Source organism: Centruroides sculpturatus, unplaced genomic scaffold (assembly GCF_000671375.1).
Source record: "Centruroides sculpturatus isolate CEXI.00-Female unplaced genomic scaffold, Cexi_2.0 scaffold342, whole genome shotgun sequence".
Taxonomy (NCBI): domain Eukaryota; kingdom Metazoa; phylum Arthropoda; class Arachnida; order Scorpiones; family Buthidae; genus Centruroides; species Centruroides sculpturatus.
Genome location: NW_019384666.1, coordinates 381,071 through 408,189, shown reverse-complemented (window position 1 = coordinate 408,189; position 27,119 = coordinate 381,071). Strand labels below are relative to the sequence as shown.

The following is a 27,119-nucleotide window of genomic DNA, read 5'->3' as shown; positions in this document are numbered from 1 at the left end:
AATTTATAATGATTATAAAATATTATAATAAGGTATTTAAATCGGCGTTTTGATTATTTATACCAGCTTAAACAATTTAACTAATTGAAAAGTGATGCTTCACTGCATAGCTCAATGACATAAGGAGAAGCTGGCTTTACATTACGCGTTAGAATTCACACACAAAAAGCAATTTTATGATTTCTAATACATAAAATTAAGATTAATAAATAAAAGTTAAATGTGTATATTACATATACACATAATTATAATTAATAATACGAAAAAGTAGGTTAATGTCAATTAGAATGAGAAGACAAAACCAGCTCATCGCAAAGTGCAATCCTTCATGTCGTCCTCGTTTCTTTGAAGCACCCTTTTTTTTTTATAAATGATAAATGTTCGATTTAATCTAATGTATACTCTTGAGAATATAGTTCTGGAGATACCACTTAACAATAATTATATTCCATAGTAGCTCTAGAAAATCTAATTTTTCCATTTAGTAATTTCCCCGTTGGTTTCAAGCCAAATAAAAAAACAGTTCGTCTTCTATTCTAAATACATTTATAGATAAGATAATTTAGGTTAAATTATTACGAATATAGAAATGCCTACATTATTTTATTGTATATAATATAATTTTTTATTAATCTTTTTAATAGAATCGAGAAAAATCTAAAGACTTTCTCAGATATCTTAAATATATTTTAATATATTCGTTTTTTAAAGAAAACTTTTGAATATTCAGATGCTTTGACATCTTAAAGTTTATTTTTAGAGATTCTGAAATCTCTCTCCTAAGTTAAGAATATGCTATAAAATTTAAAACAGTTTTCAATATACATAAGAACTTTTTTAAAATTTTGAATCCTTCACGTCTTATTGGAAAATCCAAAATCTTACATCTAAAAAAATATATTTTTATAGACTTAAGAATTATCGTATATTTAAATATATTCTAGAATCCCCCCCATACTTTTTGGGACCATTTTAGAAAATCTGGATTTTTCCAATATTTGTTTTGGGCATAATTTTGATAATCTGCAATCGCCTAACATTTATTTTGAGAACATTTTAGAGCTGGGAACATCTCCAAAGATTTTTTGTAATACATTTTATAGAAGCCGAATCTTCCCAACAATCCTGGAACACATTTTAGCGAATCTGGAACCTCTCAACATTTGTTTCGGTCATCTGAAATTTCTAACATTCAATATGAGAACATTTTAGAGAATTTGGAGATCTTTCCAAAGATTTTAAAAGCATATTCTATAGAATTTGGAATTTTCCAGCAAACTTTAATATAAGATAAATCTAATTCTAAAACTAGATTCATCACATTTTTAATACACTTTTCAACTATTAAAATCGATTTTATATCCCTAACTTAACAAATGAGGTGATTGCCCTTTGCATAATATTATAACTAACATCTGGTCGATATTTTAATTCTTTGGACATTTCCTAGTATCTATCATATATAGTTAACACGCTTCCTGCAAATTCTAGCATAAAAATTGATTAAAAGAATGCGGAAATCTCTTTCAATATAGGAATAATAATAATAAATCTGAATTTATAAAGAAAAAATGAATCACATATTTATTTTGATAAATACATATATGTATATATATATATATATATATCTTCGATAAAGTTAAAAAATAATATAGTTAAAAATAAAAAAATCAAATATTTACCCATTAAAACTTCCCAAAATAAATTCTATATATAGTTTTTAAATAATTTTTGATAATAACCGTATCAATAATTTTTAAATAACTACATTGATATTGACAAAAACACCATTAATATCTTACTATATACATCACAACACAAACATTCTATTGGATACTTTAACTATATATGCCGTATATATAATACATACATATACAGTATGCGTATGCAAATATAGTATACAGTATTTTTTGTATACATACATGCGTTTTTTATAATAATTCAACCGCTTTATTTTCAAAGTATGAAAGATCTTATTGCTCAAATTTTTGTTTTTGTGCGATTTCTTGAATAAAGGAAGACGAAATCTATAAAAAGAGATTATTACGTAATTCTTGTCAATGTTTCTCTAATTTTGGATAAACTTCATCTCCGTCTATAGCGATATATGCTGCTGAAAATCCCTTATTGTTAATGGTATCGTCGGATCTGAACCGTACTAAAAGCGAATCCGAAGAGGAAAGGATTTCAGGAGGAACCTGCGAAAAAGAGAAAACTTTATAAATTTTTCGTAACATGTCGGTTATACCTCCAAAGAGCAACAAGTATTTCACGAGAAAACTATTATATTTCCAGAAGCAACAAGTACTTCTCACCTTGTTACCGCAGAAGCGACCGAGATGAGGACTAGAATCGTCGTAACCATTGAAGATATCAACGTAATCGTAACTGCAGTCCTGTTCGTGTTCTAGTTCAAATGTTAAAAATCTTAACTGGATGCGTTGATTGTCTTTTGCACTGATTATCCAATCGCAATCCTCTTTATTTTCATAATTTTGATCACCATATTTGGCATGCGAATACAAATGTTCTAGTGTGGAATGTGGTATTAATCGTCCGCCACATGCTAAAAAATAATTATAATATTAAAAAACCCTATAAAATTAAATTGTATTTTATTTAACAGTTATAAAAATAAAACATTTATAGTATTTTTATAAGACCAAATTAAATATATAGGCCTATATATATATATTAATACTATGATTACTGTTTTAAATAAAAAATTATTTCAAAAAGTCTGTTATTATTTTTAGCTTTTATTACTTAAAATTTCTAGTAATTGCCATTCTAACTCTTTGCAAATGGTTTAAATTTATATAAATTATTTCATTTTATTTTTTTGAAACTGACTTTTTATGTTATTTCAATTAAATCATACCTTGAAATGCTATAAAATACACGCTAAGGCTACTTAAGATAATCGTGCTTGTTTTAATTTCAATAAAAATATATTTTATTTTTATTGTTATAGATGAAAGTATAAATATAATCAGCTCTAAATATTATAATTGAAAATATAACAATTTCAATTCCTGACAATTGTATATAGGGAGGGTGCTTGAGAGAGGCTAGATTAAGGTCAGCCGCAAATTGTTGGGATTTAGAATTGAAAATGTAATTCTAAATATAAATAATTGCATTTAGAAGTACAATATCTGAATTTTTAATAATGTAGAATCGTAATAATTTGTAGTAATTATATACAGTCAGGTCCATATAGACAAAATAAATGCCAGAAGGACCACTTAGCCCAGGCAATGGCATATAGAGATTCTACCTGTCTAAAACATTATTTTGTTTTCTATTAAATTATTATTAAAATTTTTTCTTGTTGTAAATGATGAAAAATATATGAATAAACAAATATCTTTTATGAAAAAATGGTGAAAAAATAATATATAGTAAGTCTCAATTTTGAGGGTCCTTTTATATTAGGTGCAATCAGAGCTATTTAGTCAAATTTCAATATCTGAACCCGACTGTATATTTCAATTGTACATCATTACAATAAAAATAATTATAAATATTTTCAGTTTTAAATTCCAAAATAATTGTAAATTTTATAATTTAAAATACTGTAAACTATAAATATCACAAGTTTAAATTAGTCTAATGGTAATATCATACATTATTTACTACTTTACTATCATATATTTAAAGAATTAAATTAGATTCATGTAATCAGACTCATTAATGATACATTTAAAAAATTAATATTTGTATTTATTAAAATTCATAAATAATTCTTTTATTCATTAATTAATTATATACTTGCTTTAAATAGAATTCAACATAAATTCAATAAAAGTTAAATCAATTTCTAAAGCTGATGAATCTTTAGGATTCAAGAATTTATAATTAAATTATTGTATAATTAACCTATTGATAATAATTGATAATTAAGTGGTAGATTATTTCATCAATTATAAATTAAGCTTTATTGTAAAATCGCATTTTACAGTAAAATAATCACAATATGTAACCTTACATAATGTAAAAATCTTGCAAGATAAAAATTTATGTAATAATTTACAATAAAATAACTTCGCATTTATAAAGTATAAAGAGAGCCATTGAAACATTTTAAATCGAATTATAACGTTTAAATTCAGTAAAATCTAAAATTATTTTGAAAGATTTAAATACGAAACGTGCCGATAACTATATACAAATGAATACCTGTAGAATGTCTAGCTTTGAATCCCTTCCTTTGAACAGATGAATCTGATTTAAATACTAAGTACATTCTGTTTCCAGAAGCAATTAAAGGATGTGGTACTTTACTGCCGCAAAATCTTCCTAAAATGTGATTATCACTTGTATCACCATCGTATACAGCTATGTGATCATAAGCACATTCTTGGTGTGGCTCCAGTTCGAATTCATTAAATACCTTAAAATTTATAAATTAAAAGGTGGCTTAGAAATTCTATTTCTAGCGACAACAACAAAAACAAAAAATACGTTATAAAGTAATAAAATTTATGACAGAAAATAAAGGAGAAATATCAAGAATTCCCAAAAGATCATTAAGAGAAAAAAATAGCATTGAACTAGCCCACTAAAAACATAAGAAATAAATTAATAAGATTTATTTATGATTTTTAAAGTAACTTTTCAAAACATTTCTTAAAATGTTATATTTAAAAATGCTTACTAATTTAATTCTATGTCCGGGTGTCGTTGTAAAAAGCCAAGCACAATCTTTCTTACTCGGATAGAAATCTGGAAAATTTGGGCTAACTATATCTCCCACGGGAGAAGATATATGATGGATGCAGCTCCCTAAGAGAACATTACTTCAATTATTATTCATGTAAAACATAATATATATCATGCCATAAATTTAGGCAAGGAGGAAAATTGCTAACAGAGGTTAAAGTACTGTATTGAAAGACAGTTTTGAATGTAAATTATTGTATAGGTTCATTTCCTGTTTATTTTGTATCTAAAATATTCAGTTTTTATAATAAATGTAGATTTACCGATGTATTTTGATATTTGTCCTATTTAAGCTACAGATACGTTCGTATAGAAGCCGGCCCAAAACTCAGTTAATCACTTTATTGTTCCCTTCACCCTGTGGGCACTAAGAGGGCTTTTTTCATGCCCGTTATGCGCTCGTCCAGGGGTGGATTCATAACCAGGAACGATGCCCCAAGAAAAATTGGTTATTCTTGGTGATTGTCGTCCAAGGTTAGTCATGGAACATGGGTTAGGGGCCGTCCATAAATTACGTAAGGCATTTTGGGGTGGGTGGGGGTAAAAAATTTCTTACTATTTCTTACTCAGGGGTAGGGGGATAATAGATCTCGTCTTACGTAATATTCTTATTTTTATTTTTTGACCTTGTTGATTGTTGGCGTTTTGAATTTGGCTTCAATTTGGCGGTTTCTATTAAGAACGCTGTTGTCTCGTGTGACGTGTAGACTAATAACGCTAGCAGGTTCACGTTCTACACATTTTTTGTCATGGGAGAAAGTCCGTGTGGTGGTTTCTTTCTCTTGTTTTTTATTAGAATAAGTGCACCACTCCTATGGATGTTTAACACTAAGAATACATAAACCAAAATACACGATACAAAATAAACATAAATTTAGTATTCGACTTTTAGTGAAAACTAAAATGTAAAACTAGAAATTAGAAATTATAAATAGTCTTTTCTTCCAAATTTTTTGAACATAATTGTAAAAAGCATCAAACGGTGGTTTCTGAACAAGCTTATCGAGTGGATATGGCCACTTGAAACCAAGTGTAAAAATTTCTAATTTCAGAATAAATGTATGTTGATTGTAAATTGAACAATGATAGATCACGTGGTCGACGGTGTCTAGGTTTTCTGTAGAGCAAAAGCAAGAAGCAGTTTCTGCCCGGTTATATCAATACATCTCCAGGTAGCTTCTAAAATTACCACGCCCAGTAAGTAGTTGAGCAGAAGCAAACGTTAAATCGCTAAGTAGTGATGGAACCTACATTCGACACTAGGAAAATAAAGTCGTGTTATTCTACAAGTTTTACTGCTCAACTACCTTTACTGATTCCACTTTCGCATAGCGTTGTCACGAATATAATTTTTAAGGCTGCTATGTGAGAGAGGGATGTGAGTGTAGTCCGAGTCAGTTTCCTTTGCAACTGACTTAGCCTCACTGTTGGCGTTTTCATTTCCTAGTACGCCAGTATGGCCAGGAACAAATATAAAAATTATCTTATTTACAAGATTTTTAATATGGTGCTGGATATATGCGATTTTATTCCTATTGCAATTGGGATTTAATAGAGCTTTTAGGACAGACAGAATCACTATAAATGTTGATAGAGTTTTGTTTGGTAATGAAGTGGCCCATTGAACAGCTTAGTAGTCAGCATCTTCTTCAGCTTGATAGATGGAGGTATATGGGAGGTATCTGTACCTTTTAACATATTTTTGGCAAAATATGTAAGTTTGAAGGAAGATAGAGATACTTGAGCCGACAAGAAGGGAGCTTTTGGACCCATCTGTGTAGATATTGATGCCTGCATGATTATCCATGGAGGAAGCGGATGACACCAAATAACCTTGTTTACAGGATGATGATCAGAGATAGTAGGGTAATTGCAATGTGGTAGCATATGAACAACCGTAGATAGGAGTAGAGACCGTAGATAGGAGTAGAGACCGTTATTGAGCGTTGACGTTTGTAGTTCTGATGTAGTAGTAGTTTAGAACCTTTTCTACAATACATAGTGGCAAAGGAAGGAGTTCTACTATTATCAGAGAGGCATTAGTAAAAACAGTTCTGCAGTACTTTGAAATTCTGATGGCAAACTGGCTTTGACGAGCCAGTTTTGCTTGCTACTGAATTTTTACTAGTTAATGATCACAGCCAGAAGCCGCGTAAAGTAGCATTGGTTGTATTGCCCCATTATATAGAGTTTTATAAGCTTTATTATTTAGTCCCCAGGTGCACCTAGCACATTTTAGCAGCATGCCGTTATGCGCTCGTCCAGGGGTGGATTCATAACCAGGAACGATGCCCCAAGAAAAATTGGTTATTCTTGGTGATTGTCGTCCAAGGTTAGTCATGGAACATGGGTTAGGGGCCGTCCATAAATTACGTAAGGCATTTTGGGGTGGGTGGGGGTAAANTTCTTTTTTTTTTTTAATTCTCTAGATAGGTTCAAGGAATCATCTTTATAGACAGAGATAATACTTATCAATTTTTACATGTATCAATAGTATTTTTTCTCTCTGCTTAGAACCAATACAAATTTATTTTTATATTTATTCCTAGTTACAAAATGTTATCATTTGAAAAGAATCAGAAACTTAAAATATGTAGGGATTGAATTGAAAATATCAACATCAGTAATATCTAATGAGACAGAGTACTGATTTTCTCTCCATAAAAAAATAAGTAAAGATAATAGAGGATAAAAAATTGTTTAAAGAATTTTTCTATTTTTATAAAATTTAGAAAAGTTTAATATAGTAAAATCTGTCTAAAACAAAACGTGACTAGTATCGCTCGGATATTTTCCGTTTTGGTAGATTTCCGTTTTATAAGAGTGTTACATTTTTTATTAGTATAGAAATGTAAAAAGTTTTTCAAAAACTGTTACAACTTCCATACATTTAGAACTGCTTCTCCGATGTTTTATGTTTCAAAGACGTTAAAACAACAAAACGTGTTTGAGATGCACAGAGGAAAAAATCATTAATATAATAATACTTTGTATTCACATCGTCACAATGTCGGGGCTACAACTTTAAATCATATTTTTAATGTATTTAATTTAAATATATGCTATCCACCTCAGATTAGTAGTGGCTTGTCCCTGTACATCTTACTTTTCCTTTAACAATAGAGTTGTGCCGGTCATCTATTAACTGCTTTCGGGGGGTTGAATTGAAATAATATGACTTCCGGTTTTAATTGGACGTTCGTATATAGTTAATCGGGGCCTCCGTCCTCTAATCTTTCAATATCTGGTCTTGGGTTTTATAACTGTATTCAAAAAGTCATCGTTTTCACATTAGATAAGTTACTGATTTCTAATAGTATTTTATGTAGTAAATCTCTCAGTACCGAGATTTATTTCTGTTCAGGCAGTTTTCCATCCATTTTAGACATGATTTACTGCATTTGACTATTAACGAGCTGTTAATTTAAGTAAACTTATAAATGAGCAAGATTGAAACTACTACTTTCGATGATAAAACGGTCAATTATACGGAGTTAAGTCTAGAAAATAATGCTAAAACTGTATTTTATTACATAAAGTTTATCTTTTCAATATCCTTCAACATTTAATACATAAAATAAATTACTTTTACACTTCCTTTATGCAAAAATGGATATAAATTATATTGTTCTTACTGATATTTGTATTCTATTTTACCACTTCTGTGTATTAATTATACAATAAAACAATTTTAAGATAAATTATATAATAAGATTAATTATTAAATAAAAATATTACAGAAAAATACTTTATATATTATAGAAAATACTAAAAAAAATCTATAGAACATACAGTATAAATATAAATAAAAATAGTAGAAAAATGTATTTCCAATGAAAATATGAATCGATTAACAATAGCCAATAACATAATTGTTCAAGGAAATAAAAATTGTTGTTTAGAATCAAATGTAAAATGAATATTTAATGAGGAAAATGAATACTTTATTACATAAAACTAAACAGGAAATAATCATAAATATTGATATTCGTTAATAATTAAAAAAGTAGTTCTTAGAGATGGACAATTTTTCTAGCGTAACAGGTAACACGCTTAACTGGTTACGTTCTATCAAATTTATAATAACTATAATCACTAGAAATACAATTATAAGAAACATATGATATATAATTACAAATTAATTGGCTATTTACGTAAATAATCATATCAGTTATGCAAATAATGTATTGCATAGGTAAGGTGGCCCAAAAATTAGTTAACCATTGTAAAGACTAATTTTTGTCTTAATTTTATAATTCATTATTTATATACATGCAAAAATTGATGAATTTCATGCAAATAATACGGTTATCTGATTTCTTCAATGAACATTCGTGTTTATTGATCAGTGATTTAATTCATGATCTTCATTCTGAAAATATTTGTGAATTATTTTTATATTTTTTATTTAATCAGGACGCATATATAAAAGGTTTGTTTTAGAATAATTATGCTTTTATTAATGATTATGCGTGCAGAGATCAATGATACCTCTCTACTTATTTTCGAAAAGAGCTTCAAATTTATTATTGCTTATTTATTAATTTTTTTGTGTATTATATTCATGAAAATAACTATAAAAAGTAATACGAAGGTTTCTAAAAAAGTTATACATAAATAATTATAATTCCACTTTAATAAACAGCAAAAAAACCTGAAAAGTACTATAAATTATATGCTACAGAATAGATATTTTGAGAATTTTTAATTGATTTTTTTGAAAGTTAATAATATATTTTACTTTTTTAANGCAAAAAAACCTGAAAAGTACTATAAATTATATGCTACAGAATAGATATTTTGAGAATTTTTAATTGATTTTTTTGAAAGTTAATAATATATTTTACTTTTTTAAAAAAATACTTTCTATTCTACTATTATGCTTTTTAATTGATTTCAGAAATTCGTCGTTAAGCAAGCTTTAATATTCTGTAGACTTCAGTATTATAAAATGAGATTACGTTCATGGTATCGACCTAACTTACATAACTGATTACTTAGTTAATTTACTAGTTCTTCTCATTTCATGTAATTTACTAGTTACTTTTACATTAAAACAGTTAACTAAGTTAAGTAAACTTATACTGAATTCTTTTAACCCATTAAACTAGTATAATTATAGATTAATATTTCAATTCGTAGATCGAATTCGTGTCTAAATACCGTTCACGAAATGTCCTCGTTCTTTCGTAACAGGTGTGGATTTTCTCGTTCATATATTCCAAAACCAGCATCGATACAACTTATTTAGTAAGAATTATCACGCTTTTTATACATAAATCAGATATTCTGATAAAACTTTAACCTAGAAAAAAATATTGCATAAAATTTTATTATTACACAGACTCATTAAGCTTGCAATTATAAATTTTGTGATACAGCATGCTCTTTGTATTGCAATAAATTTCCGCTTTACGACCGCTCGCTTTTATATTATGGTAATATGAAATGCCATGTTTATGTACCATTTTTTGGGCATTTTGGGTCGATTTTATATATTTTAAAGTTTACTTCCGTGAACGTAAACTTATATTACAACACTAAGCCTATGGTCACTTCGAACTCGATTTACGACGGCTTCCATAAAGACTCTCTTACTGAAGCCAATTAGATCATAAAATCGAAGTTTAATGTAATTTATTACAGTAATAATATTATTTTTTCTGCAATTTATCTCTAATAATATATACAATATTACAAATATATTGCTGTATCTACAATACTGTACTTCTCATAATTATGTTAATACATTTCAAATTAACTAGTATTAAACATTTTATTACTATGAATATCTTACTAATAACGTTATGTTTTAAATAAAATTACAATAATATCTGCAATGTATGGAGCATATATTTTATATTTCAACATATTCAACAGTAGTAGTCACATGTTTTCGATGAAGAAACAGATAAATAAATAAATATTTGAAGATATTTTTAAAAATTAAAAAGGTATCATTGATTTTCGTATAGATAATGACTAGTAAAAGCAGCCAAGTGTTCGAAACCAAACGTTCCAATTACACTATTATCATAATTCAACCTCGCACGAGGCCAACGAACTACAAGTCGATACCAGACTCTAGTCATTTATTATTATTATTATTATGTATTTAATATATTTNATCACTACTAGAAACCTCTTTCTTCGAACCTCAAGTTACTTAAAACGTGCCCATTACCATGCCGTTACACATCATGCAGATTAATTAACTAGTTAATAATTATATATTTTGGACCTAATGTGTTTAGGGTTTCATTAAAAACATTTTTTTGGTTAATTTAAAATCTTTCTATAAAATCATGCCAAAATATTACGTAAGATAGGGAAGGGGAAGGGGAGGGGGATCAAAGAAAATCTTACAATTTCTTACACAGGGGTGGGTGGGGGTCTAGAATGGCCGAAATCGCCCTTACGTAATTTATGGACGGCCCCTTAACAGCGTGATAAACTCTTTCTTAACCTTCTCGGCCGTCCAGTCAGTAAAACATCAAACTCGGTTAGCCATTGTAAAGACTAAATTGCTATCTTATTGAGGTATTTTATTATTTACAAAATTCTGCGATGATTGCTCAAAATGGAAAATTCGTCTTGTTCAATAAAAAGATTATACCGACACACTTTTGCTGAATTTCTTGAAAATATAGGGTTAAGTGACTTCTAGGCCACCTTGTATATGCAAAATTTAATAAACTTTTCGTTTGTTGCAAATGTTTTCGTTTGACTTGATGCTTTCGAGTGCGCTTGTCTGCAAATGATTCACTTCATTTCCAGATATATTTTAAATTTAGTTTATCGCTAAAAAATTAAAACTTTCTTATACTTTACGATACGTACAGGTAAAAATATACATGAGTACTTTTAAATAGAGTGACCAAAAAGTCAGTTAACAAAAATACAATTTGAATATTATACTATTCATTAACTAACTTTTAAGTCATCCTGTAAATATTTTAAAATGATTTTAATTATTTTAAATTTCAATAGATAAATAAATTCAAAATCTGAATATTGTAATTTCAAACCATCAAACTGCTCGATGCATCTGCCATCTGACGAATAAAGTATCAATTATATATTTTAACAAAAAACTTTATCTACAAATTTGAATAAAAAGAATGTAAACAGTTTAAAACTTATATTAAAAAAAAATTCTTAATTAATAATAATAATAATATTTTTTTCTTATTATAGTAGAAGAACATTTAAATTATAATTTAATACCTTCTTTACACTGATGTTTATTTTCGTGCAAAACGTATCCGTTATGACACGCGCAGTAATAACTACCGATGGTATTTTTACAAATGTGTTGGCAGCCACCATTATCGTTAGCACATTCGTCCTTATCTGTTAAAAATTTGTTAATAATGTTAAGTTACTTAAATAATCAATTCAATTATATTCATAAATCTAAAATATTCTTCTTAAAGGTTATATAGTGACTTTTGCAGCTTTAAATTGTTCCGTCGATAGCTCAGCTGGTAGAGCGGTGGACTGTAGATGTAAATTGTAGTTATCCATAGGTCGGTGGTTCAAATCCGCCTCGACGGAGGATTTTTTTTACCCTTTATTATTATTATTTTTAAACAATATTTTTAATTTTGCTTTCGTAGTTTAAACTGTAAAAACTTTATATATTCTTTAAAACATATATAAGTTAAGATTCACTAATGACTAAATAAAAGTCGCCATCTGGTATAAAAAATGTTAACTAAATTATCAACATTTTTCCTTTAAAAATACTCTACATAATTTTTTTTAATTATGTAGATTAATTAGTTTGTTATTTATAAGATATTAATTTAGTAAAACTTCGATTGTTTTTTTTTTTATTAAATACATTTCAAAAGTTTAAATTTATCAAAAATGCTGCCATCTGTCGAGTAAATTTAACACTAAACTTCAAAGATTATTTTCACGGCTACATTTTCGATACGTCATAATCGTTTTATAAAAATAACGCATAAAAGTAGATTACCTGTAAAAAATACGGCAGCGAAACCACTTTTTTGAACCGAATTATCAGAGTTAAATTCGACTCTCAAGCTATTACCGTCCGAAGTAATGACAGGTGGTAGATGGGCACCGCAGAACACCCCGTGTTTCCTCACTTCAATGTCACCAAGTTTGCTTCTTACGTCCACGCTATCGTATTCGCAGTCGTGCTAGAGGCCATCATAAAAAAAATTAAAAAAAAAAGTCTTAACAGTAAATTTAAAACATGGCGATTAAGGATTCAAAAGTACATTATTTCCTTCCAGATCAAAATGGGTGAAATTCATGGTTATTCTGTATTGAGGCGGTGCTATTATCTCCCAGACACAATTCTTATTCGGTGGGTACAGTTCTGGGAAGGAAGGGCTGATTATAGTACCATTAACGGCAGCGATGACCCCTCCACACGCATCTATAAGAAAAGAAAATTGCCATCAATTTTTGTGTTCGAAACACGCGGTTACGTCATGATCTTTTAAAAATACCTTCGCAAGTCTTTCCGTCGGAGTGTAACTCGAAACCTATGTCGCAGTTACACCTGTAACCTCCCACTGTGTTAACGCACTGTTGTTCGCATCCGTGATCAGTTCCTTTGCATTCGTCATACTCTATAAAAAGTGCCACGAAGGGTAGAGTAAATTAATCAAATTTTGAAATAATTATCGAGCTGAACACATTAAAAACAGTAAACAGTTTAATATTCTGTTAAACAGTAAAACATAATATATAATAATAAACAATACTCGTATATAAAATGTTATTAAAACACAATACTTATTTTAAAAAACTAATAGCATTGCCTACTCTACTAAAAAACTAAAGAAAGTATTTTCCCACTGTAGTAAAAACAGTAGAAAGTAGGCTACTTGCTTATCCTACTAAAAACAGTAGAAAATACAGCTTATTAATATAAAAATTAATATATTCACTCCTATCAAAAGATAGAAATGTAATTAATGCCTACAAACTAATGCATACAAACTATGACCAGCCAATATCAAAAACAGAAGACAGTAATCCATCCCCATAAAAAGAAACCAAGTACGGTATAATCTATCTTTATTTTCATAAAGAACAGTTATCTTATTACCTTATCAAAGTTAGTATATTCTATACCAGTACGTTTGCTACTTATTGCAATAATTAATAGTATAACTTATACTATTAACTATTTATAATACAATTAAATTGTAAAAGTAAACATCACTTAGTTTCATAAAAGAAGTCGAATCTATCCGAAAGTAGAAAACAAAAACAGCAAATAGTATAACAAAAAGCAACAGAAGTTACAGGGTTATTTTATCGAAAAAAACGGTATACTAAAAGAAAACCTACGAAAATTTTCCTAATTTTCTTAAATTTCTGTAAAAAAATTTACAACATTTTTTACCATCGACATTGCACTTTAATGCATTTTTCGTGTCTTTTTAAAGTCGTTTCGTAAACCATGCGCAAAACCGCATTCGTTTCGGGATGTTTCGTGTTTTGACGTTAATTTTCAACCCTTCCGAACAGATTAAGTTTGTGAATGACGCAACTGATTATATGTTGCCCAGTTAATTGTCAACAACTGTTGCCACTAACAAATCATTAAGCCGTATCCTTTTTTCACCTTGTTAATCTATTTAAATTAACTGCATTTAAATTTTTCTGTCAAGGTCGACTTTATTTAACATCGCTACTGTTAAATCCTGTTTATTTTTCCGATGCACCACCATGTTTTATACTTGTAATTGATGACGTTTCGGATCATTCCTAATTGATGACGCTCGATATATCATCAGTTACATTTTTATATACAAATTTTACATAAGAAAACGTACATTTTTAACCCAATTCTTACCGTAACTTTGATTTTTTCGAACTTATTTCTATCATAATCCTAAATTTTCTGATCCCAGTTACCACAAGCCCTGTTTTTCGAATGTCATCACTACTAGAAACCTCTTTCTTCGAACCTCAAGTTACTTAAAACGTGCCCATTACCATGCCGTTACACATCATGCAGATTAATTAACTAGTTAATAAATAAATAAATAATTTAGTTACCTTTAACAAAAACAGCAGAAAATCCCGGTTTTTGCACCGAAGTGTCGGATACAAATTTCACATACAATTTGTTAGAAGTAGAACGAATTTCATCCGGTGTTTTATGTCCACAAAATTTCCCTAATAAGGAACTACTCGAATCGTGTCCATCTCTAATTTCTAAATAATCATAAACACAATTGTCGTGATTCTCGATCTACAAGGGAAAAAATTGCATACAATTAACTATTAAATGAAATTCAAAGTATAATGCAAAATATGCAAATTAATTTACCTGAAACGATTGAAAACGAAGAGAAACTTGATAATTAGGAGGGACAGTAATCTTCCAAATACATTCTTTACCAGGATGATAATCTTCAGGGTAATTCGGACTTTGCAAAACACCTTCTTCACGAACCACTTCACCACCGCATAACGCTTTCATTCAAAGAAATATATATATATGTATATATAGGCTATATTTTCATTTTAAAAACTGCATATAATGATTTATTATTGTAATATATCATACCTTCAAATTTCGCTTTGAATCCTTTATGATTCAATTGATTTGTAGTTACTTTGTAGGTGATAATCATTCTATGTCCGGAAGTGATAATTTTTTCTGGCACTTTACCGCTTCCACAGAAACGACCTGAAACAAAATATAGTAAGAAAGATATGCAAATTTTTTAGGAAAAAAAAATAGTAAAATAACAATAATAATAAAATTTAAATCGATCCGGTAATAAAAATGATTTAAAACGATCGATCCAGTAGTGTAAGAAGTTATGGCCATTGAAAAAAACACCATAGACTAACCCATAACAAGATAAGTTCTTTATTTGCAACGAGCATTTTTAGAAGTTATCTTGGAAAAAGTGGATTTTCCCCCCTTTTTTGTAATAGTTATAGCAACAATTAATTTGTTAATAACCCGCACTTAGATATAAAAATGGGCTATTAAAATATATTATACAAGAGCGAATATTAATATAATATTTTTATTTTTGTAAATTTAAAGGGGGAAAATCGATAACTTTTCTTTAAAAAATTCTTTTGACGTTTATAGGATTTTTTGATGTAGATTTAAAACAATTGCCTCGTAATTTTCAATATAAAAATATAATTTAAGAGGTTGTAGAATGTTGCGTGAATTTTTATAGAAATGGGTCATTTTTTATATTTTTTTTATTAATTGATAGTCTCTTTCTTAAAGGTTGAAATTACTTTTTTCAAAAAATTCCAAAATATGTTTTTTCTATTTTTTAGATTTTAGATTAATTAAGCAAAACGAACCTAAAAATTAATATAATTTAAAAATTTTATGCATTTTAATATTATATTAAATTTGTTTTACATTTTTTAAACTAAAATATAATTAATAAAATAGTGTCACATATCAAATTTTAAAAAATGTCCTGCATTTTTTTTATTTTTATTAATTTATCAAATAATTTTAATTCCAAAAATTTTTTGTGTTGTTTGATTAAAACTTAATTCTATTGGTTTTAGTTTTTATATAAAATAATGTTTCAAGCTTAAAAAATTTAATAAAATAGTTAATAAAGTGTTCCCCTTCTAAAAAAATTATAAAAAGATTTAATTTTTATGATTAAATATACAAAAATAATTATTGAAAAAATTATGCAAAAAATTAAGCACATTCAAACTTTTTAAATAAAAAAGTTTATTAATTAAATCTTATTTTTTGAAACTTTATTACCATATTTTAACAATAAAACAGTATCAAAATAAGAATATAATTTTTAAAAATTTCAATAAATTTATTTAAAAAAAAGTGCTAAAAACTTGCTTGATTCAACGTAAGATTAAAATTCTATAAAATTAAAAAAAGAGGTCTAATTAATTTACTTAACTATTTGTTTTAAATTAGATTTTAAAGTAAATTTTTTTTGTTCTTTTTCGAGCCAACGTCCTGTAAAGAGGACGTCGGCTTTTATCTAAAGTAAAAGTAAATTGCGATGAGTGTTAACGGTATGAACTTGTGACAAAATTTTTTGAGTTGGCACGCAATTGTTTGGTAGATGTTATTTCACCTTGCTTTGGCACGCATCTCTAAAAAAGTTCATTACTCCTCTACGCAATTCTATACCACATTATACGTAGTACGATATATCAAAGTACTTCACTATCATCACTCCAGTATATATGCTAATATCTTGATACGCCAGTATCCTTTTTTTAAATATACTAAACTATACCATCTGAGGATCATTAAAGCAATCTTTATGAATGTCTAATTATCTCGTAAGTATGCGGCATCCCTGGCATATTTACTGGCATTCTTACGTTGTTATTCTTCTTAACTATATTAACTTATGTTGCGAATCTCTCGCGAATAGTACCCCTGGTAAAAGTACAAGCATCTCTCTTGTATACAATAACAACATGATAAATACAACAGCATTTTCAATAATACAGTAGTGATACTTCACGAAAGTTCAAATATTCCTGATGGATGTAGCAGCCTGATAAATTCAGTGGCATCCGTGAATACAGTAGCAGTTTTCAGAAAAGTAGAAATATCTGTCGTGGATGTAATAACTTCTCTTGTATATAATACCAGCATAATAAATACATTAATATCCTTCAGAAATATAGTAGCATATTTTATGAATATACTACCATCGTTCACGAATGTAGCAGCATAATTCAAAAGATCTCAATATATTCATGAAATATCACACTATCTCACAATTATATGAACAATTTTTATGAAAATACCTGCTTATTCCATGCATAAAATAAAATTATAAAATAATATACTATCACAAATATTGCAACAAGAATACTGTATAGGCCTACTTAAGATTGCATTAGAGCCGCTGTTTTTGTAAAAAAAAATAAAGAACATTCAAAAATCGCTAAAGGGACTTTTCTAAATGGAAGAATTTGGACAATCTGAGTGATAAATCGTAATTTTTTTCCTATCAAAACCCTACTTATCGACGATCATCGGTTTAATAACCATTAAAATACTGAGAATGTTGTGAGAAGAATAGGCCTCACCTTCGACCTCACTTCGACTACTTAACTTTGACCTCCGATTGTTAATGAAAATAATAGGTTCCCCGAAATTACTGGGGGTAAGATGTCATTATCATCATCTCCCCTTTGTTAATAACACTACGCCCACTATACAAGTAGGCCTATATCCTATAGGGTTTAACCATCAGCAAGAGTTTTATAGTATTCGAAACTGTAGGAGTGCAAAAAAATGAAAAAATGTAGGTTTTCATTTTTGTAATGATAGTTGTATCCATAATATATATATATTAGTTATATTTATAATTGGAACGATTAAAAATATAAAAAAATAAAAGACAATTAGAAAATTTTTAATGTATTTTCGTGATTTTCCATGCAGAAAATTCATTTAAAAGTTTATTTTTATAAAATATATCGCTATATTTTTAATATATAAATATAATTAAATATAAAATAAGATTACTTTTACAGTAACCCTGACAAACTAAAGTCTTGCATAAAATTTATTTTAGATTAACACATGCTGATTTGAAACAAACCATTAGCCTTGACCTAAATACAGTTAAAGTTAAGAAAAATTAGATGAAAGTGTCATAAACAGTGATTTTCTGATAAAAGCATCATTCATTCTTCTGTTTTAATCGTTTATTAATCGATTAGAAAACTTCTGATGACTCTCAGATAATGCAAAATTGATCCGAAATTCGACCCAAACCGCACCTAATTAATCCACAAATTAAGATAGGAACATACCTAAAATTTGCGATTTCTGCATGTAGCCATCTTTAATTTCTAAATAATCCGTTTCGCAGTCATCAGAATCATGTATATCTAATTCTGTGATATCTACAGCAATTCTTTCACCATGAGTACCAGAAATCCTCCATTCGCACAGCTGTTCTTCAGAGAATTGGTGAAATGGATAATCGGATGAAGAAATAGTACCACTGGGTTCTTGTATCGTTCGGCCGCAAACTATAAAACACATTAATTTTTAATTATTAAAATATATCACTAAAGTATAGATATATTTAAGTTACAGACCTGGACAGTTGTAAAGTTTATTGGTTTGTGCGATGTCACCTTTGCTAAGTCGAACTCTTTGCCCAATTTCTGGTAATTTGCTTATTGTAGGATCCCCTTGTGGTAGGATTGTATCTAAATAAGTACTTTTCGAGAATGTGTTACGTGCGTAATGCATGATACTATCGTAATCGTATGGTAAATCTAGCGAATTCACATCATCCCCTGTTAGTTTGTCGAAGTTATATGTCTGTCCTGTTTGAGAAATGAATACTTTTTAGTACAGTATCAATGATTTTTTGATCAAATTTAAAGGCTAATATACCTTTCATAATGTTTTCTGTGACGATTTTGACGTGATCGTCTCTGTCTGGTCTCGTGTGTTCGTGCCAGAAACCGACAACGTGACCAAGTTCATGTACCACAATACCAAATTTGTCGCAATTTTTTCCTATTGATATAGCTTGAGCACCATCGCCTCTTTTTCCAACGTAAGAACAACATCTAAAAGCCGTAAAAATACATTATTTTAGATGTTTATAACAATACTTACACTTATCTTTTAAAATTAGAATTAATGGATTACCCGCAAGGCCTTTCTGTAAATACGATGAAATTTGTGTGTTCAGATGTTCTTTCTATAAACTTTACACACGTGTAATTCTCCCAATGTCTCATTGCTTGTCTAAACAATGCACGATGTTCACCTGTAAATGTTGTAAATAAAATTAATTTTCGTGAAGTAAGTATAGGTAATCTTAAGAATTAATACAAAATTGCATAAGTCCCATAGACCTTTAATGAAAGGAATTATGACTTAAACTGAGGAGAATATTCTCAATTTCAGTTAGGAACCAAATCCATGTCTTTACAAAATGCATATTAGTCGAGACGGAACCGAACCCACGTCTTACAAAGGCGTAGGTTCGGTTTTCAGCTGTGTTTATTTCTTTCTTTGGTTGAATATTTTAAGAATTTATGCAAATTACATTTACAAAATAAAATTTAAGCTATAAATTTTCTAGACATGACAAAATTTTTAAGATATTCTTTCAATTTACCACTGAAATTCGCATCGATTTCGTAAGGTATAATAGCATTATCCCACAATCTTTCAACTTTAGCTGTTGCTGCACGGGGTTTTCTTCTTTTACCGTGTAAATGTTTATGCCTAGAATGAAGAAATAATAAAATTTAGCATAATTAAACACTATATTAACAGAAACACAGCAAATTTTAATTCTTACCTTCGTCGTAATTTCCTTTTTCTTCCACGTTTTGTTTTTCTCTTAAGGTTTTTCGCTATCATCTTAGCTTCTTGTACATCGGATGATGATGACGATGATGATGATGATAAAGAGGATGATGTAATATGATTTTTTCGTAATGGTAATGCTAAGTAATCGCTTCGTGTCAATGCGATATCTCCATAAAATTTCTCTACGTAACAATAAACAACAATAACAATAAAAAAGGGGGGAATGAGAATAAACTTTTTTCAAAAAATCCATTTATTCACCATTCAAAATTGACTTTAATATTCTAAAATTCATCCACCTCAACTGCCAAGTTGAACAAAATGCATATTATTAATGAGACATTTATCGGCTATGCTTACCAAGTAATTATAGGGGAACTGTGCATTTCCGATAGCACCAACCCTCCCCCTTGTATAGGGTGTTAAAGGTAACCGCACAACTCTTATCTCAGCATGGCTTAATTACTACAGTCAGGAGGAAAAAACAGTGAGATACGTACATGAAGGAAGACAGGGAGTGAGAGATGATTTTCCCTTTCAACTAACTGGAATTTTTGCCATTTTTCTTAAATATCCATAAACTATTTATAACTAATGAATTATTTCCTATAAAACATAACAGTTTTTCTTTATACATTTCCTATAAATCGTTACCAAATGTAACCTTTTTCCATATAAAAACATGGTTTAAAGTGAAAGAAGTGTTCTAAGATTAACAGGTTACATAAGACCTGATACGGTTACCATTCTTGGAATGAATACGTATGAGGAACTATATAAGGTGTATTATTTCTTAATTTTTTTAAAAAAATAACTCATTAAAATTGCTTTAAAATAAGAGATTTAGTTACAAAGATACTAGTAAAACGTTCTGATCATAAAAACAGGATATATATCGTTTTAAGATCGTATCAATCACCATCCAATGACGTAATGACTCTTATCTTCAAACCACAGCAGGATACATAAAACTTAGAATTAAGCGCATCGATAACCAATCAGAATCCTTCTTTCATAATATTATTTCACCGAGAGGAGTCATAAAAATCAAGAGAGACAAATTATTTTTGTCATAGCTCTCGATTTTTTTTCCTCTCGATATTTTTTTTTTGAAAATACATTTTTCTCATAATCACGAGAATTTATATAAAATTTATTACTATTTTTATATATATTAATCAATTTTGCACTTCTGTAGCTATAAAAAAAGCGCATTATTTCATATATAAATGAAAGTAAAAGTGAGAGTAAAATAATTTTTACATCGCTTAAACAAAAAAATTCTTATTAAGTTTACATAAATTACTGTCAAAATGATTAATATTTATATAAATATCAATAATTCTTTCAATTATTTAAACAAAAATTAATTTTTTTTCTTAATATTTATATTTTTTACGCTCATAAATACAAAAAAAAATTATTTTATGCATAGATGAGCATGAAAATGACCATTTTCTTACATAAATAAGACTAATTTTTAAGCTCGTTTATTCAAAAAAAAATCATACATTTTGCATAAATTAGTGTCAAAATGATTAATATTTATATAAACACCAGTAATTTTTGCGCTCGCGTATATAGAAAAAGCATTACTTTACGTAAAAATAAACGAAAAAATATTGCATTTTTTATAAATATCGATAACTTTTACATTCGTTTATACGATAAAATTATTATTTTTTCTTATATTTAATTAATTTTAATGTTCTTTACAACATTAAATTATTAATTTATGTTTTTAATTATTATTAAAACTATTATTATACAAGATTGCATTAATCTTCTTACATAATAATAACCTAATTACATAAAATAATACTTTATAAATGAATTTTTTGATCAAAGAATTAATAATATTCAAAGAAAAAATGTACTTGAAGCATCATAAAATGGGAGATATCTTATATGCATCATTTAATGATATTCAACTTCTAAAAAGTGCTATAGTATGCCTGTATCTTAGAATACCTAAAATACCATTAACCTTGACCTATAGAGAGTGATGTTTCCAACCCACATTTTGACACCTTGAGTGGATGGCCATTAAAAAAAATTACCTTTTAAATGATTAAAAACACTCTTTTTAAAAAATTAGTACTTTATAAAAAGTAATTTTTTAAAGATAAATAAAGTATTTACAACTCTTTACATGTTTGCTTCATATTATCAATGTTCTCCTATAAAGTAGCATCTTCTTGAATGTTAAAAAAATTTCTACATTTAAAAAATATTAAAAGATTTAACATAAAAAACTTTATCATATCAATTTTCATAGTTGATGTAAGTTAATTATTACTTTTATGACCTTTTCTGACCTCTAACTACCTAGCAACTTATATATCTCACCTAACTTGCACTCCTGACCTTCATTTATCCTCCCATTTTTTGATGTTTTGTTAAAAACAACTTAGGGTAAGATAGGATATCTAATATATTTTAAAGAATTCCACAATAAATCTCAAAATTAACAACAAGTAAGAAGTATTTTAAGAATTTAGACTTGAACTATTCCTTTCTAAACAATAGATAACACCCTATTCATAAGAATAATATCTTATAGACTTGTGTGTAATAAAATTTAAAGTGTGGCAAAATAAATTTATAAAAATTTAAGCTAGAAAGATTTAAATTTTAAAAAAAATTAAAGAAGTAAAGTAGTAACATCTATAAGATAAACATTTAAGTCAAACAATGAGAATGATACTATGCTTCCATTTTAGATAGTAAATGAAAGATTTAATACAAAAATTATTAAGCATTATAAATTAATTTAACTATATAAAGTTCAAATTGCAGAATTTGTTAATTTTTTAACATTTAAATCTAATTTTAAAAAAATTTAAAAAGTAAAATCTACAGGATAAACAATTCAATTTGAAGAGATAAAGATGACATTATCCTTAAATTTTAGATGATAAATATAAGATTTAATATAATATTAATTACTTTATAAAATATTTCTAATAATTTAAAGCATTACTTTTGTTCATTAATCACACTGAAGAAGTGGACACTTTCAGAAATGCTTCAACAGCAAATTTGACTTGAATCAATATGTTTAAATAATGCTTTTTCAATAGCTTACAGTCTTATTTATTTTTATATATTTTAAAAGATATCTTTAACCATACTTTTTAGCGTATAACGCCTATTTTATACACTTAAAAAAATGTTATTTTGCACCCATTTTGCTTCTATCTCTCTTCCTCCTCTCTCGCTTCAAGTTTTTTCCTCCAAAAAATCCTTTTCAATTTATATCTATTTTTATACATGTTAAAAATTCACATCAATAGTCATTTATAAAATTGGAAAAATTAATTTTTTATTTGAAGAAACCATTAATATATATTGAATCTTTAAAAAAAACAAGGAAAAGTTAAGAGAATCATTCATAAATTTTTGCTGCTCCATCTCAAAACTTTACGTATGATTTAACAGGAAAAAAACCAGAAAAATATCGATTAAATTTAAAAACTTTTGCATATTTTTAAGTAAAATATATTAATTTATTAATTTTATGATATATCATTAAATAAATAATAAAAAAAGATAAGCATACAATTTATTAATTAATAAACAAGTTTTATACACATTAATTAAAGGCGCGAATTAATTATTTAAAGTAGAATTTTAATAAGAAAAAAATATTTTTTTCCTCACCTGATTTACATGGATCCAAATATAAGTCATCAGAAACTTTACGCGAAAATTTGGTAGTTAAGAGCTCCTGTATTGTAAAAGTTTTTCCACAAAAAACTGATTCTAATAAAGCAAAAGTATAAATAGTGAAGCAGATTGTGAGCTGCATCCCTCCTCTCTGCCTCATCCCACACACACACGCACACACGATCTGCTATATTGTTAGACAGTCAAATGGCACACACACACACACACACTTGGTATCCCGATAGCGGTAATGTGGTGCCTAAGCGAATACTTTCCAGAATAACTGGTAGTTGAGACCGAAATTCGATCCCGTACTCTACGAATAAATTTATTAAAAAAATTTTTTTATAATATTTACATAATCATTTACATAAGAAAAGTATATATTTTAAGATTTATTTAATAATATCTATGCATTAAAAATAAATATATAGATATAGCTATCTTTTAAGGCTATCTATCTGCAATATAATCTATAAAATAAATAATATATACTTTTATATTCGATAATAATATTAATTTATATTATTTTATTATATTAACTAACGATATTTAACGTGCACACTGAATAATTTTGCATAATATGCTAATAATAGCATTATTTTAACGGTGAACTGTACGTAATTTAACATTCTGTAGTTAGTTACTCGTAATTGGTGTAACTATTACTTTTGGTCAATGCAAAGTAACATAGTAACCAATAAATGTTACTCATCTTCGATGTCATTAAATGCAATTAGATACCCCAACCTTGGCAATGAGTGACTCATCTTGTATGTGATTTATCAATTTAGATTATCCCCAAGAACTTTATATTTAAAGGAACGGCGGTTTTCATAAAATTAAATATTTTCTAGTTTAAATAATGAGAGTCGATCAATTAGCCTATAATATATGATCAATGGTTCCGAAAGATTTCGCCTCTTTTTAAACTTTTAATTTAAACTATTTTAAATTTTATTCCGCCAATCAGACGTTTCGGTTTCTTTGACATCATCGCGACCGTTTTTTCAAATTTTAAAATAATAAATCGTTTACAGAATTATGTATTAAATGTCGTTATTTATGAAATATGATAGAGACGATGATGATAATTTTTACTTTTATGTTTATCAAGATCGAATTCGTAATACATCTGGTGATAGATACATAATATTAAGATGATTTCCAAGAACAGGTGATAGATTTTTATATAAGGATATTCAGGTCAGGGTTAATAAAAATTTACAACTTAAAAATTTCTTGCCTTAAATTCTTTAAGTAAAATATAAAAATTTAAATATAAAAACATAAAATTTTTGCAAATATATTTAAATAGCATAGATGAGCATGAAAATGACCATTTTCTTACATAAATAAGACTAATTTTTAAGCTCGTTTATTCAAAAAAAAATCATACATTTTGCATAAATTAGTGTCAAAATGATTAATATTTATATAAACACCAGTAATTTTTGCGCTCGCGTATATAGAAAAAGCATTTCTTTACGTAAAAATAAACGAAAAAATATTGCATTTTTTATAAATATCGATAACTTTTACATTCGTTTATACGATAAAATTATTATTTTTTCTTATATTTAATTAATTTTAATGTTCTTTACAACATTAAATTATTAATTTATGTTTTTAATTATTATTAAAACTATTATTATACAAGATTGCATTAATCTTCTTACATAATAATAACCTAATTACATAAAATAATACTTTATAAATGAATTTTTTGATCAAAGAATTAATAATANAACGGTGAACTGTACGTAATTTAACATTCTGTAGTTAGTTACTCGTAATTGGTGTAACTATTACTTTTGGTCAATGCAAAGTAACATAGTAACCAATAAATGTTACTCATCTTCGATGTCATTAAATGCAATTAGATACCCCAACCTTGGCAATGAGTGACTCATCTTGTATGTGATTTATCAATTTAGATTATCCCCAAGAACTTTATATTTAAAGGAACGGCGGTTTTCATAAAATTAAATATTTTCTAGTTTAAATAATGAGAGTCGATCAATTAGCCTATAATATATGATCAATGGTTCCGAAAGATTTCGCCTCTTTTTAAACTTTTAATTTAAACTATTTTAAATTTTATTCCGCCAATCAGACGTTTCGGTTTCTTTGACATCATCGCGACCGTTTTTTCAAATTTTAAAATAATAAATCGTTTACAGAATTATGTATTAAATGTCGTTATTTATGAAATATGATAGAGACGATGATGATAATTTTTACTTTTATGTTTATCAAGATCGAATTCGTAATACATCTGGTGATAGATACATAATATTAAGATGATTTCCAAGAACAGGTGATAGATTTTTATATAAGGATATTCAGGTCAGGGTTAATAAAAATTTACAACTTAAAAATTTCTTGCCTTAAATTCTTTAAGTAAAATATAAAAATTTAAATATAAAAACATAACATTTTTGCAAATATATTTAAATAAAATTAACATATTCTACACATTAACTGAAGCTTCTCTATTGCTTTCCCATTCACTAAAATTGACACTTAAATTAAGCATATTTAATTTTTTTTTTCTAAGTAAAACTATATTTATTACTATAGTAAAAATTAATTAAGGAATTATTATTATTGTTATTTATTTAAAAAATAATTTTTTTATACCTTTCCTTGCAACTTTTCTCTCTCTAGTTTCTATATTGCTTTTAGTCAGCTGTCAAATTCAAGCATCTCTACTCACTCATCTGTTCTTGGTATCACGCATGCCTATTTAATCACGTGATTTTGGAATGTATTCCTCGGGCTGACAAAACAGGTGGACATGTTTTTGTCTCCTGCCTCCAGAACGATTGAAAAGCATTAATCTAAGAACCTACAACTCGCTTGTCAAAGCACACAAATACAAAAAAAAGAAGAAGAAAAAGAAAAAAGGCATTAGAACATTACAGTCGGCGATAATAATATACAGAATAAATTTCGTGATAAGTTAATTCTGTAAATAGAATAAAATGAAAATAAAGAAAAAATTTTCGCAGACAGAGAAGAGGATAATCGAAAAGTTTACAAACTTCTCAATCCATTGCTCTATCTTTTCTATTCTGAAAGATCAATTTTCTTTCTTTGACGTCTAAAATTCAAGCTAAATAACAGGTCTTGATAGAATCGAGAGTTATACGTCATATTTTTGTCTTTGCAAAATTTTTCGACTGGGCTACTTCACGCTTACGTCAAAACGTGACGTCACATTCAGACATATCAAACGACGTCTATGGCTTCAATTTCGTTTTAAATCCATTAAAATATTAAAAACAAAAAAGTTATTTATTTCTTTCCAATCCGTAAAGTGTCTAAATAGATTTAAATCCTTAAAAATATTTTATTTTAATTTTTTATTTTATTATTTAAATTTTGAAAATGATCA

The 27,119-nt window shown here is 27.6% G+C and overlaps 1 protein-coding gene and 1 non-coding gene across 2 annotated transcripts; one reads left to right on the top strand and one right to left on the bottom strand.

The window, feature by feature from the left end:
• Window positions 1-1,690: 1,690 nt before the first annotated feature.
• Window positions 1,691-26,859, bottom strand: LOC111626649 (tolloid-like protein 1). The gene is made up of 19 exons (XM_023370101.1): window positions 26,363-26,859; window positions 23,714-24,035; window positions 20,040-20,232; window positions 19,854-19,963; window positions 19,379-19,499; window positions 19,118-19,296; window positions 18,814-19,047; window positions 18,523-18,744; window positions 15,290-15,412; window positions 15,050-15,195; window positions 14,776-14,971; window positions 13,212-13,334; window positions 12,978-13,138; window positions 12,710-12,896; window positions 11,953-12,078; window positions 4,661-4,788; window positions 4,183-4,396; window positions 2,316-2,566; window positions 1,691-2,198 (listed from the first exon to the last, which is right to left on the bottom strand). Exons 2-19 carry the CDS (start codon window positions 23,877-23,879, stop codon window positions 2,058-2,060), a joined length of 3,021 nt encoding a protein of 1,006 aa, XP_023225869.1. The 5' UTR covers window positions 23,880-24,035; window positions 26,363-26,859; the 3' UTR covers window positions 1,691-2,057.
• Window positions 12,195-12,282, top strand: Trnay-gua. Its single transcript is given in 2 exon segments — window positions 12,195-12,231; window positions 12,247-12,282. It is a non-coding gene; the product is annotated as a tRNA-Tyr (tRNA).
• Window positions 26,860-27,119: the final 260 nt, after the last annotated feature.

Bases quoted from the DNA above. Each gene is read 5' to 3' on its own strand.
- LOC111626649 (XM_023370101.1), bottom strand. From the start codon at position 23,879: ATGAGGCAGAGAGGAGGGATGCAGCTCACAATCTGCTTCACTATTTAT. The intron at 15,413-18,522 runs GTATGTTCCTAT...ATTTTGTTTCAG, and splicing joins GCAGAAATCGCAAATTTTAG to GTCGTTTCTGTGGAAGCGGT. The intron at 13,139-13,211 runs GTATTTTTAAAA...CTTTTCTTATAG, and splicing joins CGACGGAAAGACTTGCGAAG to ATGCGTGTGGAGGGGTCATC.